Source organism: Callorhinchus milii, unplaced genomic scaffold, assembly GCF_018977255.1.
Source record: "Callorhinchus milii isolate IMCB2004 unplaced genomic scaffold, IMCB_Cmil_1.0 Scaffold25, whole genome shotgun sequence".
In the NCBI taxonomy this organism is placed as follows: domain Eukaryota; kingdom Metazoa; phylum Chordata; class Chondrichthyes; order Chimaeriformes; family Callorhinchidae; genus Callorhinchus; species Callorhinchus milii.
The window spans coordinates 7,284,147-7,301,376 of record NW_024704766.1 but is presented as its reverse complement, the minus strand read 5'-3'; the positions used below and the strand labels follow the sequence as shown (position 1 = coordinate 7,301,376).

General features: G+C 47.7%; 1 protein-coding gene across 1 annotated transcript in view; it reads left to right on the top strand.

Moving 5' to 3' along the window:
- Positions 1-13,064, top strand: part of alg9 (ALG9 alpha-1,2-mannosyltransferase) — a gene marked incomplete in the record, with an annotated part of 39,385 nt that extends 26,321 nt beyond the window's left edge. Inside the window, 1 exon segment of the mRNA XM_042343911.1 lies at positions 12,696-13,064. Coding sequence (XP_042199845.1) covers positions 12,696-12,819 — 124 coding nt within the window.
- Between the last annotated feature and the right edge of the window lie 4,166 nt (positions 13,065-17,230).

The window sequence follows — 17,230 nt, the reverse complement described above, 5'->3', positions numbered from 1 at the left end:
AGTGCCAACCTGGACAAAAGCTTTGCTATGAAGTGCAGTGACTGTATTTTGTCGGCGTAATGTCCAGCCCGAGAGTTATTTAGGTAGACAGTTTGAATGTAAGACGTGTGCTGGGCCTGTTAACTTCACCTGAGAGCCTCATGGCGCAGCTGGTGGATATCTCTTGGACCCAAACCAAATGTGCTGCCATTATTCCGAGCTTGCTCGGGGAAGCTGGATCATAATAGACACAGAGCCACTTGCGTGGAATACAGAGCAATATGAACAGCTGCTTGTCCCATTCACATGGTAATTATGTGCCTTTAAGTAAAATGGGAAAACAAAGGAAGGAGCGAGAACTGGATTTATCACCAAATTGCAGGGAGCCGAGCTCTCCATTGTCCTACCTCCATCAACGCCTGTAAGGTTGCGACATTTCCAATTGCTACCAAGAGATAATAATTATAATAATTATAATCCTCGCATTTGATGCATCCGGCACCTCTCACATCAGGAGGACGTCCCAAAGCGCTTCACAGGTTATGCTGTAAAGTGTGGAGTGACTGTGTATTTGTAGGTAAACTCACCAGCCAATTTGCGCACAGCAATGGCCCAATTTGCCTCAATGCAATTCGCCTCACTACACTTTGCAGTCAATGCTGAGACATCCTCCTGACATGAAAGGCACAGTATCAAAAGCAAGGATGATCATTATTATTAGTAGTAGTATTATTATGATGATGTGTGACTACATGTGTGACTGTTAATTGTATCTCAGAGATGAATCTTTTGCATACAAAGTGAAGTTAAAAATAGTTTAGTTAACACCAGGTTATTTTGAAGCAAAAAAAAATTTGCATTGATGATAATTTCCCATCGGAAGCTCCTCTTCGGGTTCTGCAATGCACTTTTACCTGACGTCACTTTCACTGATTCCCATTCGCGTAACTCAACACAAGCTCCTGGAGGGAAAGGAAGGGTAGCGAGGCGACACACATCTGGAATAATTTTAACAAGGGCTGTATTGCACGTCATTTCATTCTTGGATTATGTGAGGTTTTAATAAAAAATAATAATAATGTGATCACTCAACCCACGGCTGTCTGTGGGACGCTGCTGTGCGCAATTGGCTGCCGCGCTTCACTCACAAAATATACAGTCAATTCACTTTACAGTGTATCCTGTGAAGTGCTTTGAGACGTAGTGAAAACGTGATGAGGCGCGATATCAAAAGCCAGGATTATTATATATTATTAGCATTAATGGTGATTGCGGAAAAGAAGGCCGCTGTTTGGTTGTCCGCTGCTTGTATCAAAGTCTCAGCCGAATTCAGTCACACTAGCATTCGTTCCTCAGGGTCAGAAGGTTGTGGGACAGAAACTTTGAGCTCACGGTTTAGCCTGACTCTTTAGTGCAGTGCCGGGGGTTTGGGGGGAGCTGCATTGTCGTTAAAAAATGAAAGTGTTTTATGATGAGGATATCTCGTTCTCCACTTGGCCCAGATTTGAAGATTCAGGCCAGAACCTTTTGGGGGTCTGTTAATTCCTTCAAGGCCCATCTCAACACTTTCCTCTCAGATCGTGCTTTCGGCTTCCCTGCCAGCCTCACCCCGTCCACCACCATCCTCCACCCCTCTTGATTCCAACCCCCAGCTCGGGTGCACATCCTCAGCGCCTTGGGATGTCCTTCCTATGTGAAAGGCGCTCCATAAATACAATTTATAATATTAGTAATAACAATAATCCTTGTATTTGATATAGTGCTTTTCACGTTTTCTCGATATCTCAAAGCACTTCACAGAATATACTGTAAAGTGAATTGACCGTATATTTGTGGGCAAACTGCGGCAGCCAATTGCGCACAGCAGTGTCACACAAACAGTCGTGGATTAAAAATGACCAATTTATTATTGTTTTGTTTTGGAGGGATTATTATTAGGCTCTGTGTAGAGTAAGGAAACTTGCCCAAGGTTTCGCCCTCTGCCTGGAATTGAACCCAGTTGTCTCGCTTGCAAAGCGAGTGCTCTAACCACTGAGCTACAGGACTCCACTTCATTGAGACGTCTCAAAGCGCTTCACAGAATATATTATAAAGTGAATTGACTGTGTTTTGTTGTTGTCTGTGTATGGGGCTGGGTTGACTAATGTTCCAATGATGGTAAGCAACCCAGCCTTTCTCTGATGGAATGAAATGCATAGGGGAAAAAACACCTTCACTGTGAGTTTGTTCCACTTGTTTCTGTCACTACAGCGCTTGTGTTGGGCCATGCAATCGGGTTACAAGTGGGAGTTGTTCAGTGAATATCTTTGTAGGCTGTAATGGTGCTCTTAGAGTTCCTGTGATTGATGAGCTCAATAGCCTCTGTTGTTAACAGCAGGTGAGTGGATTTCACTGCACTCCATGCTCTGTGGGCTGAAGTCTCACCTCCGGCTTGTTGATGGGTGGTTGCATAAGCAGGTTTGCTCCCTGTGGCCTTGCCAGTTATGTTTTATGTTCCCTTACGGAAGCTTTGGCTCATCAGTCTTTGCACCCTTTGCACGGGGTGGTGTCTTCAGAGTGGCGGAGTTTGATGCTGAGCAGGGGGGAGAGTGGGGAGGTGACCGTCGAAGAGGAAGGTCTTCAGGAGACAGCAAAGGGGAATCTCCCTTCCCCCCTTGCCCTCTCTTGGCCAGTATTCAGTGAAGACTGGCAAAGAGGGGGCAAGAGGGAAGGATTGAGGTAGGGAGTTTCGAGGGTTGGGGAGCAGTGGCTGAAAGCACGGCCCCTGATGATGGAGGGAAGGGTATTGAGGTGTATAACTTTTTTGGAGGCCAGCCGGGTGTCTGACACACATGGAAACCCATCCCTGTGCTTAAGATCATCCAAATCTAATTGAGAGTCAGGCCCAAGTACGGATGAAAGTTCCCTTTGTCTGGAATGAAATGCGCACTCAATCTCCCTCCCCGGAGCGGCATACTGAAGTCCACATATATGTCACACACGTTAAACCGGGATTGAGAAAATCATCCCAGAACAAAGCTCTTGGCATCCACTGGAACAAGGGTTGGAAAAGGGCAATGTGGGGACAGAAACCTGGTAGTATTTCTTTGCCCAGGAGATAATGAATGACTGGATGAATGATAGGGGTGTAGGCTTGACTGTTGAATGTGGGGAGGGGGGGAGTCACACAGCAGCCTGGAGTTTACAAAGTGGGGGCTATGAACTTTAGACAACAGGTGTCTCTGCTGTTGAGCGGAGGAGGCAAGTCAAAAGGAAGCCAGTGGGGGAGTTTGGTTAGACCACTCGCCTCACAAGCGAAAGATCTGTGTTCTATTCCCGGTTCTATTATAGTTGATTGACGGATCGTTTTTCTAGATAATCCCCTAAAAAAATAGCTCAATCCACCACTGTTTGTGGGACGCTGCTGTGCATAATTGGCTGCCGCATTTCACGCACAAAATATACAGTCACTACATTTTACAGTATATACTGTGAAGTGCTTTGAGACGTCTTGAAGATGTGATAACAACAACAACTTGCATTTATACAGCACCCTCCATGTTGGGCAGCATCCCAAGGCATTTAACAATGGTGTAGCCCGAGGCCGAGCCGGGGGACAGGGAGGTGACCGTAGGCGCGGTTGAAAAGGAAGGTCTTCAGGCACGACCTGAAGATGGGGAAGATGGGGAAGGAGGGGGCGAGGCCAAGGGGTTGAGGGAGGGAGTGCCAAAGTTTTGGGGAGCAATGACCGAAGGCACGACAGCCGATGGTGGAGTGGAGGATTCGGGGGGCGCGGAGGAGGCCGGAGCCAGTGGAGTCCTGTAGCTCAGTGGTTAGAGCACTCGCTTTGCAAGTGAGAGACCTGAGTTCAATTCCAGGCAGAGGGTGAAACCTCGGGCAAGTTTCCTTACTCCACACAGAGCCTAATAATAATCCCTCCAAAACCAAAAACAATAATAAATTGGTCATTTTCAATCCACGACTGTTTGTGGGACATTGCTGTGCGCAATTGGCTGCCGCGTTCGCCCACAAATATACAGTCAATTCACTTTACAGTGTGTTCTGTGAAGCGCTTTGGGATGTCTTCCCGACGTGAAAAGCGCTATATCAAATGCAAGGATTATTATTATTATTATTAGAGGAGGCAGCGGGTACTGCTGTGGGGGGAGAGGAGGTTAGAGAGATGGGGGCGTGGGGTGGGGGGCAAGGAATGGAGGGATTTAAACACTAGAGTGAGGATCTGGAAGTCGATCCGCTCTGTGACAGGAGCCAGTGGGGTTTGGCCAGGACTGGAGTAATCGGGGGACGGGGTTTGGTGTGGGTGGGAATGCGGGCGGCGCAGTGTTGGATGAGCTGGACTTTGTGAATAGTGGAGGAGGGGAGATAAGGCGCTATATCAAATGCAAGGATTATTATTATGTTTTGTGGGTGAAGTAGCAGAGTGAGTGACCAATTTTATTTGGGGGATTTTTGGCGAGGACACCGAGAGAGAGAAACTCCCTTCTCTTTTCGAATAGCGTCAAGGAATCTTTGACGTCCACCTGAACAGGCAGACGGGACCTCAGTTTAATGTTTCATCCGAAGGACGGCGTCTCCAACAATACAACACCACCCCCCCAGCCCTGCATTGGAGCGTCAGCTTAGATGATGTGATTCCAAGTCCTGACGTGGGAGCTTGAACCCACAACCTTCTCACTCAGAGGCGAGAGAAAGAGAGAGAGAGAGAGAGAGAGAGAGAGAGCGCTACCTCTGAGCCTGGTTAAGATGAATTAGCCTGAGATTAAATTCACCCCTAGGGACCGAAGGCGAGAGAGAATGACGTCAGTGAGGAAAGCAGCAAATGGGGGAAAGAACTTGAGACAAGCCTTGGCTGTGTGTGATGATAGTGTAATCGCTGATCTGTGCCAAGTCAAATACCAAGCGTGTAATTCGCTTTGCAAACACGGCAACAATCTTTTATTTTCTCTTTCTTTCACCTTGAGAAAGATTGCCGCTCACTGCAAACCCCATCAGTCAAAGCCAGTTTCAGTTCTAAGTACGTTTCCAGCCGCCGATTATGCACAGCGTTGCTTCCCTCTGGGCTCGGGCTGTGACGCTCGCAGATCTGTCCAGTGGGGTAGAACATGAATTACTGACGCAAGTGGGAAAGAAATGAAGCAGGTTCTCCTATCACCAGCTCCACAAAAAATGTATCTGTTTCCAGTTTCCCCCAGCTCGAAGGTTAACCCTTCAGGTTCAACTCTCAGTGGGCTCACAACTTGCAGCTGGCAGCTATTATGGCGCTATAATAATAATAATAATAATAATAATCCTTGCATTTGATATAGCGCTTTTCACGTCGGGAGGACGTCCCAAAGCGCTTCACAGAACACACTGTAAAGTGAATTGACTCTATATTTGTGGGCGAACGCGGCAGCCAATTGCGCACAGCAATGTCCCACAAACATATCCAATGCAAGGATTATTATTATTATTACCGTTATTATAATAATAATAATAATCATCCTTACATTTGATGCAGCGCCTATCACATCATTGAGATGTTTCAAAGAGCTTCGCACAATAAACTGTAAAGTGTAGTGACTGTATGGGCGAAACGCAGCAGCCAATCGCGTACAGCAGCGTCCCACAAACAGTCGTGGATTGAGTGATCGCATTATTATTTTTTTTTGAAGGGATTATTACTCCTGGAAAGCGATCCGCCAATCGACTAACCAGCAGGTTCCTACTTACTCCTGGTAAACAGAGGCGTGTGTGTGTGGAGTAAGGAGTAAGGAAAGTTTTGTCCGGCCCGAGAATCGAACCCAGGTGTCTCGCTTGCGAGGCGAGTGCTCTAACCACTGAGCTACAGGACTCCACAATTACTGTATTATTATTACGACTATTATAATAATAATAAGACTTGTGTTCGATACGGTGTCTGATCACTTCTTCATAACTTCTCAAAGTGCTTCCCAGGATTTATTGTCCAGGGTAGTGACTGTGTATTTTGGATGACAACCAATTTGCGCACCGTTCAACCTGCAATCTGTCAGGGTCACTGGCTCAGACAGAGAAGGCAGTCAGCCGACCGGACCGACTAACTGACTCGTCAATGTTGCATGTTCACCATTCCAGCTCCCGGTTTTTTCTCTCTGCTGCCTTGGCCAATAATAATAATAATAATAATAATAACCTTTGCATTTAGCACCTTATCATGTCGTCGAGATGTTTCAAATCGCTTCCCAGGATGTACTCCTGTGAAGCGCTTTGAGACGTCTCGAAGACCTGATAAGGCGCTATATCAAATGCAAGGATTATTATCATTATTTTATATACTGTAAATTGAATTGACTGTGTATTTTGTGGGCGAAAGGCAGCAGCCAATTGCGCACAGTGGTGGATTGAGAGGCCAAGTTACCCTCGGAAAGCAATCCGCCAATCGACTGACAACCGGGTTGCTCACTTACTGTTAGGTAAACAGAGGCGTGTGGAGTAAGGAAGCCTGCCTAAGGGCAAAGGCAGAGAGAAACAGGTTGAGCCCCACACTCTGTCTCTCTCTCTCTCTCTCTCTGCTGCGCTCACTGTGTTTAAGGTACAGGTCCGAGAGCTAAACGTGGTTCCCATGAACTACTCTCCGTCTGAGCTGAGCTCCTCGGTTTGGTTGTCTCTGCGCTCCTTTCTTCCCACTTTATATCCATGGAATGAACCCTAACTTGGAGTTGAGGTTACAGATCACACAGGGTCTAATAGAATGGCGGAACAGGCTCGAGGGGCTGAATGGCCTCCTCCTGTTCCCGTGAGAGAATTCTTTTTTTGCTGCTGCCTGACATTTTTTTTGACATTCGGAGGAGAAGGTAGTGAGGGGAGGTGGGGTGGGTGGGGGGTTAGGTTAGGGAGTGGGGGGGATTGGGGTGGGGGTTTAGGTTAGGGAGTGGGGGGGGTTGGGGTGGGAGTATAGGTTAGGGAGTGGGGGGGGATTGGGTAGGGGTTTAGGTTAGGGAGTGGGGGGGGGTTGGGGTGGGGGTTTAGGTTAGGGAGTGGGGGGGATTGGGTGGGGGTTTAGGTTAGGGAGTGGGGGGGGGTTGGGGGGGGTTTAGGTTCGGGAGTGGGGGTTTGGGGGGGGGTTTAGGTTAGGGAGTGGGGGGGTGGGGGTATAGGTTAGGGAGTGGGGGGGGGTTGGGGGGGGGTTTAGGTTAGGGAGTCGGGGGGATTGGGTTGGGGGGGTTTAGGTTAGGGAGTGGGGGGGGGTTGGGGGGGGGTTAGGTTAGGGAGTGGGGGGTGTTGGGGTGGGGTTTAGGTTAGGGAGTGGGGGGGATTGGGTGGGGGTTTAGGTTAGGGAGTCGGGGGGATTGGGTTGGGGGGGTTTAGGTTCGGGAGTGGGGGGTTTGGGGTGGGGGTTTAGGTTAGGGAGTGGGGGTTTGGGGGGGGGTTTAGGTTCGGGAGTGGGGGTTTGGGGGGGGCACAGTTTGATCAGAACGTCCTACATCCAGAGGACATCAGTTTGCAGCGCTTGGGGTTGTTATGGTGACGGCACTCGTTTGAATGAGGCTGTGTCCCCGATGAATTTGGGCTGAGGAATCTTAAGAGGTTGGGATGGAGTGGGAGAGAGAGAGAGAGAGCGAGCGAGGTTGGGGGGATTGGGGGGATTGGGGGGGTTGGAAGCAGAGAGAGATGCATTTATAGCTGCGTTATGCAAATCCTTCTGAAAAGCTTTCAAATTGTGACCTTTCTTTCTTCCGCTGCGGAAAGAAAGGTCGACGGGGAAAAAACACACGGAGATGGGGTCAGTGAGTAACTGATGTAAGCGATCAGACCGACTCCCATCAGGTTTTTTTTCTCTCTCTCTCTCTCACCTCTCTCTCCCCCCAACCCTCTCTCTCGCTCCCCTCCCTCTCTCCCCCCCCCCCTCCCCCCCCCCCCCCCTCTCTCTCTCTCTCCCCCTCTCTCTGTCTCCCCTCTCGCTCTCTCCCCGCCACTCTCTGACCCTCTCTCCCCACCCCCACCTCCTCTCTCTGACCCTCTCTCACAACCCATCCCTTTCTCTCTCTGATCCCCTCTTCCCCTCTCTGACTTCCTCCCTCCCTCTCTGGTCATTATCGCCTTTTGGTTTGCAGTGTCACTCACGGGCCAAATGGTAGTTTAACATCTCAGACAAAGGAGAGGGCTTCACACAATCACTCCCCCACCCCCACTCCCCCAATGTGTTAGCCTCGACTGTGAGTTGCGGGCGGTGTGGTGAAGAGAGGGGCTTAAACCCACAACCTTCTAACCCAGAGAGTTGCAAAGCTCACAACACTTTTCCTTTCAACATTATAATAATAATTATAACCCCCTTATTACTTCACGGACACAGTGGCCGTCGCTTGTATTGATCGCCTGCAAAATACGCAGTCACTGGGCAACCTGCCGAGGGTGGAAGACACCACCTCAAATGTAAGGATCATTATAATTAATTTGTTGAGTCCCGTAGAGTATGGGTTTTAATGCTCTCACTTCGCAGGCGAGAGGACCCGGGTTCGATTCCCTTAGGCAAGTTTCCTTACTCCACGCACAGGCCTCTGTTTACCAAGCGGTAAGTGAGAACCCGGTTGTTAGTCGATTGCTAGTTGGATCCTTCCCCCAAAAAATTACAGAATGGTCACTCAGTCCTCGGCTGTTTGTGGGACGCTGCTGTGCACAATTGGCTGCTGCGTTTCATCCAAGAAAATACACAGTCATTCCACTTTACAGTATATTCCGTGAAGCGCTTCAATAAAAATAATAATCCTTGTATTTAATTAGTGCCTTATGTTGTTGAGACGTCTCAAAGCGCTTCACAGAATAGACTGTAAAGTGAAGCGTAGTGATTGTGTATTTTGTAGACAGACACACGGCAGCCAATTGCGCACAGCAGTGTCCCACAAACAGCCGTGGGTTAAGTGACCAAATTATTATCACTTTTATTTTTTTAGAAGTTTTGAGACATCTCAACGACATGAAGCTGCGCTGCATCAAAGGCAAGGAATATTATTATATTCTATATTATATTATAATGATAATTATGATTAGGAACCTGGCTGACCACCTCTGGCTGAAACTCCAGCAAAGTGCTCCAACCTTGAGGCCTCTGTGACGCTGAGCCAGTCAGGCAACTGGGACCCAGGTTACTTGCTACCCTCGAAACACAGACAGCGTCAGCTGTTGTGTGATTTTATTTATGGAAACAAATGGCCAGGCAGGAGACTTGGTTCCCAGAGGAACCTTAACACAGTTACACTCTATCCTCCCAAATAGCTGATTAACTGAAGCTCTATTAGTTTGCTCGCTCCCCCTAACGCCCCCCCCTCCCCCCAACACCTTTGCCTATTGAACTTGAGAATGGGGCAATTAAAAGTTTCCAAGGAGGTGGAGGTGGGATGTGGAAGAGGATGGGGTGATGGATGGGCCAGTGGTGATAGGGTGATAGTTCCTCTCCCCCACCCCCCGCTCTCTAAGACTAATTGTGTCCCTGCAGTGATGTGAGAGAGGTCCAAATGCTCCCCAACCCATTGACGTCACCCAGTGCAGAGCAACTCTCCGATGTGTAACAATTCATTGCTCTGATAAACGAGGCTGGTAATTGAACCCGAGAGCTGCACCATCTCGCTGTCTAGGCAGCCGCATTGTCACTGCCCGTTAGCCCGATCCTGGGTTAAGGCTTCTTGAAGGGTCCTCGGTTAGAACGCTCGCCTCGCAAGCGAGAGGACCCGGGTTCGATTCCCGGGCGGGGAGAAACCTTATGTTCGCCCACAAATACACAGTCAATTCACTTTACAGTATATTCTATGAAACGCTTTGAGACGTCTCGAAGACATGTTGATAATAATAAAAAAATCCTTACATTTGATACAACGCCTTAACACGTGTTCGAGACATCTCAAAGCGCTTCCCAGAATACACTATACAGTGAATTGATTGTATATTTTGTGGGTGAAACGCGGCAGCCGATTGCGCACAACAGTGTCCCACAAACAGCCGTGGATTGAGTGACCAAATTATCCTCGGAAAGCAATCCGCCAATCGACTAACAACTGGGTTCCTACTGACTGCTGGTAAACAGTGGCGTGTGGAGTAAGGAAACTTGCCCAACATTTCGCCCCCTGCCCGGGAATCAAACCCAGGTCCTCTCGCTTGCGAGGCGAGCGCTATAGCCACTGAGCTACAGGGACTCCACATAAGGCACTATATCAAATACAAGGATTATTATTATTATAGGAGGTTGTGAGTTCAAGACCCCATGTTGAGCTCACAGTCTTTGCCAGTGCTTTGCCAGCAGTGCCTTTGGATGAGACGTTAAACCGAAGTCCCGTCTACAGGTTAAAGTAATAGTGGTGCTATTGGAAAAAAAAGGGAGTTTGGCCCGGTGTCCAGGCCAACAGATAAAATCAGTAACTCACTTCATGGCTGTTTGTAGGATGTTGCTATACGCAAATTGGCTGGCGTGTTGTCCTACAAATACACAGTCTCTTTACAGTATATTCTGTGAAGCACTTTAAGACGTGAAAAGCGCTATATCAAATGCAAGGATTATTATTAAGGAGTGATAACAAACATTAAAGTGTCTCAGTGGTTAGGGCTAGCCCTTTTCTGTATTTTATCCTTTATCCAGTGAATAAGATAGAAAGCAACTAAACAACAACTTATATATTTGATAAATCATCATGATTAAGCCATACATAATATGCAGTTTATAAGTTTTATATCTATTTTATTCCTTTGCTTAATGGAGTAAAATATTTCCCTGCTGCCTCTCTTGAGAATACTGTTCAGTTTTAATTAGAAACAGTTATGTTTTCACTGGCGCAAGTTACCAGGAGTAGCTATCGCTTTGTTTGCAATCTGTCACGAAAATGTATATATTAATTAGCAGAAGGTTGGTTTAATTGCAATGTGAGCTGCTCCGACTCTAGTTAACACTCACCACTAACTTCAAATAAAACATCTCCTCAGACCAAGTAATGCAACATGAGATGTTTAATATTAACCGTGGCAGTACTTACGCAGATTAGAGTCAGGCTGGCTCTCTCAGCCTGGCTCAGTCAGTAGCTCTCTCAGCCTGGCTCAGTCAGTGGCTCTCTCAGCCTGGCTCAGTCAGTAGCTCTCTCAGCCTGGCTCAGTCAGTAGCTCTCTCAGCCTGGCTCAGTCAGTAGCTCTCTCAGCCTGGCTCAGTCAGTAGCTCTCTCAGCCTGGCTCAGTCAGTAGCTCTAGTGGCTCTCTCAGCCTGGCTCAGTCAGTAGCTCTCTCAGCCTGGCTCAGTCAGTAGCTCTCTCAGCCTGGCTCAGTCAGTAGCTCTCTCAGCCTGGCTCAGTCAGTAGCTCTCTCAGCCTGGCTCAGGAGGTTGTGTGTTCAAAGCTCCCCTTTCCATCTTGAGCTCACTGTTTAGGCTGATGCTCCAATCTGGAGGGGGGGGTGGAGAGCAAAGAGACGTCTCAAAGCGCTTCACAGGACATACTGTAAAGTGTAGTGACTGTGTATTTTGTGGGCGAAATGCAGCAGCCAATTGGGCACAGGAGTGTTCCACAAACATACATTCCCCTCCCTAAAAAAATTAACAGGGCAGTAAAAATAGACAAGACTGTCTTGTCTATTTTTACTGCCCTGCTAATTTTTTCCTGTTACACAGTTGTATAATAATAATAATCCATAATAATTAATCCGCGCTCCCGCTATAATGTAGAAAAGCCTCAAAGAGCGTCCGGGGGCAAATGCGGCTGACAGTTTGCGCACGGCAACAGCAACAATAAATTGCATTTATAGAATAGCTCGAAGGAGACCCCGTTCACCTACTCCCCCCAACCTCTGCCGCTCAACTCCCCTCATCCCCCCCCCCCCAGCACTGCTCTGGAGCATCAGCCTGAGCCTGTGAGCTTTTATTTTATTTATTCTAATGTGTCCCCTGAGAATCTTGTATGAAAATTGGTGATATCGTTTGAAACTGTTTTGTCGGTGTGAGTGTGGTTCCCAGAGATTTCCTGATAATTGATATCCAAGCCGGAAAACGTGTGTTTTTTTTCGAGAGAAATCAAAGGCTTTAATGAGCGTGCGTTAATTAACATTTTATCTTGCAACCGCGAGCTTAATGATGAGCCGGAGACACGCGGCTTCCTGAGCTCACGCACGCTTCTCATTTATAAAACTGAAGAGAATTAGCGTGAGAGAGAGATTTCCCCACAGAGAGGAGGGGGAGAGGGAGGGGGAGGGAGAAGAAATGGTAGTTGCTGTAACTGGCGCAGTTAGCTGGCACAGCGAGCTTCTGTCAAGAGTATCCACTGGCTTTGAGTCATGGTTTAATGTCTCTACCGAAGAGCAGCAACTCCCAACAATACAGCAATAAGATGCATTATATATCTATATTGGGCGTCTGTCACACAGGGTAGCGACTCGGAGTGCGTATACAATGCTACATTGGGGTGTCAGCCTGGACTGTGGGCTCATGGGGTTGAACCCACAACCTTCTGACTCCGAGCCGAGAATGCTACCAACTGAGCCGGGCTGATTCTCCCGTGGCTATTTGTGCAACGTCTCTGTGCGCAAATTGGCTGCCTCGTTAGCCCACAAAATACACAGTCAATTCACTTTACAATATATTCCGTGAAGCGCTTTGAGACTTCTCGACGACTTGATAAGGTGCTGTGTCAAATCCAAGGAGTTAATGTTATTATATCAAATGCAAGGATTATTATTACTATCAATAATATAATAATAGATACTTTTTTTTCCATTTCTTTCTATTGTAGATCTTCAAGATTCTTCCGAGCTTTCTTCATTCCCTTTTTATCTCACCAACACACGATATACGCAAACTATACCATCCTGAAGCCCAGGAGAGCGAAACAGCCCAGAAAAAGGAGTGGAGGATAGATGTCGGGGAGAGAATGGAAACACAATCTCATAGAGTGACTGCATACCACCATCCAATTCATTTATCTCTCGACCACCTTGTCTCCAGATTTATGAATACTTGTTCGCATTCTTCTTGTCTGTTTCGTAATAATATATCGCAGCAAAAAGCATAATAATAATAATAATTCTTCAGTGTGGGCGTGCGTATTTGTGAGCTGGAATTTTATTTGAAAAGAAAATTAAAAATATTATTTTTTAAAAAATCTATCTGTTGGTCGTCTCTCCTACTGAGAGATGAGATGTTTTGGGGCATGAAGGGGTGGGGTGGGGGAGTGAGGTGCAAGATCGAGGGACCATTGGTTTAACCCACAGAGCAAATTTAGAATTTGTTCTGTGATACAGTGCAAGACAAGTGAAGAATAAAGCTGCGCCTGTTATTCTACGTCTCTGCCTGAAGTGATGGAGATTCGCTTCCATCTCCTCGGTTTATCGCAGCAGCTGCAGCATGTTTTAACCAAGTTATTTACCAGAAGCTATTTGTGGGGTCCTGTAGCTCAGTGGTTAGAGCGCTCTCCTGGCCAGCGAGAGGACCTGGGTTCGATTCCCGGTCGGGGCGAACCCTGAGGCAAGTTTCCTTACTCCACACATACACTCCTCTATTTACCTAACGGTAATAACCCCTCCAAAAAAAATAATGTAGTCGCTCAATCCACGACTGTTTGTAGGACGCTGCTGTGTGCAATTGGCTGTCTCCTCGCCGGCCTTCCCGGCCCTCCCTCCACACTGCAGGTCATTCAGAGCTCTGCAGCTCGTGTACTGTCCCACACCAGACACCGCGATCACATCACTCCCACCCTCGCCCTCGCCCTCGCCCTCGCCCTCACCCTCGCCCTCGCCCTCACCCTCACCCTCGCCCTCGCTCGCCTCCACTGGCTCCCCATCCCCCAGAGGATCGAATTCAAGATCCTCATCCTCACCTACAAGGCCATTCACGGCCTCGCTCCCTCCTACCTCTCCGACCTACTATCCCCCTCCCTACCTGCCCGTACCCTCCGCTCCTCTGGCTCCGGTCTGCTCCACATCCCCCGCCCCAACTGCCCGACCATCGGTGGCCTTCAGCCTCTCAGCCCCGAGGCTCTGGAACTCCATCCCCAGTGCCTTCGCCGCTTCCTCCCTTTCCTCCTTCAAGGCCGGTCTCAAGACCTTTCTCTTTGACCTTCAGCCTTCAGCTCCCCTCTCGACTCTCTACCCCTCCTCGCTCCCTCCCTCCCCTCACCCTGACCATTTCCCCCCTCCTCACTCCCTCCCTCCCCTCCCCTCACCCTGACCATTTCCCCCCTCCTCGCTCCCTCCCTCCCCTCCCCTCACCCTGACCATCCCCCCCTCCTCACTCCCTCCCCTCCTCGCACCCTGACCATTTCCCCCCTCCTCGCTCCCTCCCTCCCCTCCTCGCACCCTGACCATTTCCCCAATGCTCGGGTCCTGACCCAACTGTCCATCGCCTTGGGATGTCCTCCCGACGTGAAAGGCGCTCTATAAATGAAATCTTATTGTTGTTGTGTTTCGCCCACAAAATATATAGTTACTGCACTTCACAGTATATTCTGTGAAGTGCTTTGAGACATCTCAACGACGTGCTAAGGCGCTGTATTAAATGTAAGGATTATTTTTATTAAAGCAGAGTTCTGCCTCGCTGGAAATTCACCCGTATTAAGGCGCCGTTCTTGAGCCGAAACCCATTTTGTCCCGGAGTTCCAGAAAAACTCTTTGGGGGTTGGAGGGGTTGGAGATCGAGCAATTGGGGGAAGGGGTTGCAGGGAGAGAGGAGGTGTGAGGGACAGGGCAGAAGGAAGTCTTTTATCTTTCCGAGAACTGCAGAAATCCCCTCCCACAATAAAGGCAGAATGTAAGGATTTTTCAAAATTATTGGCGAATAAATCTCAAATCCTCACATGTTGAGGCTAGGAACATGAGGAATTTAAGGCCTGGGAGGGGATCTGTGTTGACCGATGTTCCTTTTACACTTGAATAATTATTTGTTAATTATTGTGAAGAGCAGTGGGGAATGATGGCTTCCAAATTACAACAATAACTTGCATTTATTTAGCGGCCCTCAGCCGCGTTAGCAGCCCAGAGCGCCCGGGAATTAAGGAAGAAATAAAAATAAAGACTAGAGTTTGAGTCGCAGCAGTGGGGTGGGAGCAGGGGGCATATAATAGTAAAAATAAAAATAATCCTTAGATTTGATGCAGCGCATTTGACTTCACGAAAATGTCTTGAACCACTTCCCAGATTACGTTGTAAAGTGATTGTGTATTTTGTGTGCGAACAAGGTTTTTTTTAACGAAGCAAATTTTGATTTTTTTATATATACGGTGTGTGTAAAAATAAAACCATTTGTTTTTTTTCTCTCTCTCTTTCCCTCGCTCTCTCTCTCTCTCTCTCTCTCTCTCTCTTTCCCTACATTACGAAACAAAATACCCTCCGCACATCAGCTTCAAAGGTCACTGGGGACTTTGGAAACAAAGCGATAAGGGAAATAAGTTAGCGTTGACGTTCAGAGCAAAGCTCTGCCAAATGCAGATTACAGCAGGTGAAAAGCCGACATAGAGATAAAATAATAAAATATAGATTTAGTTTGAAAGGGACGTTGAGATTCCAGCCTCAACAGGAAGTTATGTCAGTTTAATAGCACGCAGGCTGACTGATTCATATACTGGTTCCCGGGCAGCGCGATACCTTAAGCAAGTCTCCTTACTGCAGACACAGCAATGATCCCTGAAAAGAAATGTGGTCACTCAATCCATGACTCTGTGTGAGGACGCTGTGTGTGCAATTGGCTGCCGCGTTTCGCCCAAAAAATACACAGTCACTCCGCTTTGCAATATACCCAGCGACTAGAAAAAACTGATTGTTCCGATGTTTAGGGTGAGGATGTTCTAGTCAATCACTTTGCTGGTGCAAATTGGACTCAAGCCCCAAGGATTCGGGGTTGCAAAGCTGGATGGACACCAGGAAGTATTCCCGAACCCAGAGGGTAATTATCGACTGGACCAGGTTGCCAGGAATTAATTAAAAACAGAAGTTGCCAGGAACTCGCAGCAGGTCAGGCAGCATCTATGGAGTGAGGCGCTGTTCGAAAAGAGAAAGGGTGATTCTCTCGGTGTCCTGTCAAACACTGCCAACCCCCCCACCTCTGCCCCAGTAAAAATAAATCATTCAATTTATGGACTGTTGGACTGTTTGCAAGGTATTGCTTGCGCAAATTGGCTGCTCCGTTTCCCTGCAAAACAAATATCAACCGTGCATTTCATACAGCGCCTTATATCACGTCATTGAAACGTCTCAAAGTTCTTCACAGTATTAACTGTAAAGTGAATTGACCGTATATTTTGCGGACGAAACACAGCAGCCAATTGCGCACAGCAGCGTCCCACAAACAGTCGTGGACTGAGGGACCACAATTTTTTTTCAAAGAATTATCACCCCCTGAAAGTGATCCGTCAATCGACTGACAAGCGGGTTCCTCCTGATTGCTGGGTAAACAGACGTGTGGAGTAAGGAAACTTGCCTGAGGTTTCGGCCTTCCCGGGAATCAAACCTACATTTCACAGTAAATGTGATGAAGGCCTGTGAGACGTCCCAGGCACTGTATCAAACGCGAGGCTTATTATCTTCGTGCAATGCTGGATCGGGTGCAAAGGGTTTTTCTGAGTAACCTCGGATGCATCCCGTCCGGACCGGATGACTTATCTACCTTGAGGATCGACAACCTTTTTAGTACCTCCTCTTGGTTTATTCTTATCTTATCCAATTTCTCTCCCCTCTCTTCCGATACTGCGGCATTGGCTCCATCCTCTTCTTTTGTGAAGACAGCTGCAAAGTCCTCATTCGGTACGTCAGCCACACCCTCTGCCTCCACAAGATTTTCTCCCTTGTCCCTAATTGGACCCACCCTACCTTTGAATGATCTTTTATTCTTTATATGCTTTAAAATACCTTAAGCTTCCCTTTTATATTTCCCGCTAACCTTTTCTCATACAATCTGTTTGCCTCTTATTTCCTTTCTCAGTTCTCCTCTGTACTTTCTATCTTCTATTTGATTATCTTCTGTGTTTGGACCTGAAATTTATCATAAACCTTTTTCTGTTTGATTTTAATCCCAATTTCCTTAGTCATCCAGGGAGGTTTGGATGCCCTCCTTTCCCTTTGTGGGAATGTATTTGTTCTGTCCCTTGATGGTGGAGAGGAAGGGCAGAGCTGATGGTGGAGGGGAGGGTACGATGGTTCGGGCAACTCGCAGGAAGCCCCTGCTCTGTTGGCCAAGCAAAGGGGACGGGGTGCAGGAGTTGGGTGTGAGCAGGTTGGAGATTCTACCAAAATACACAGTCCTGTTGAGTTCTTTAAGACCTCTCAACGACGTGATCAG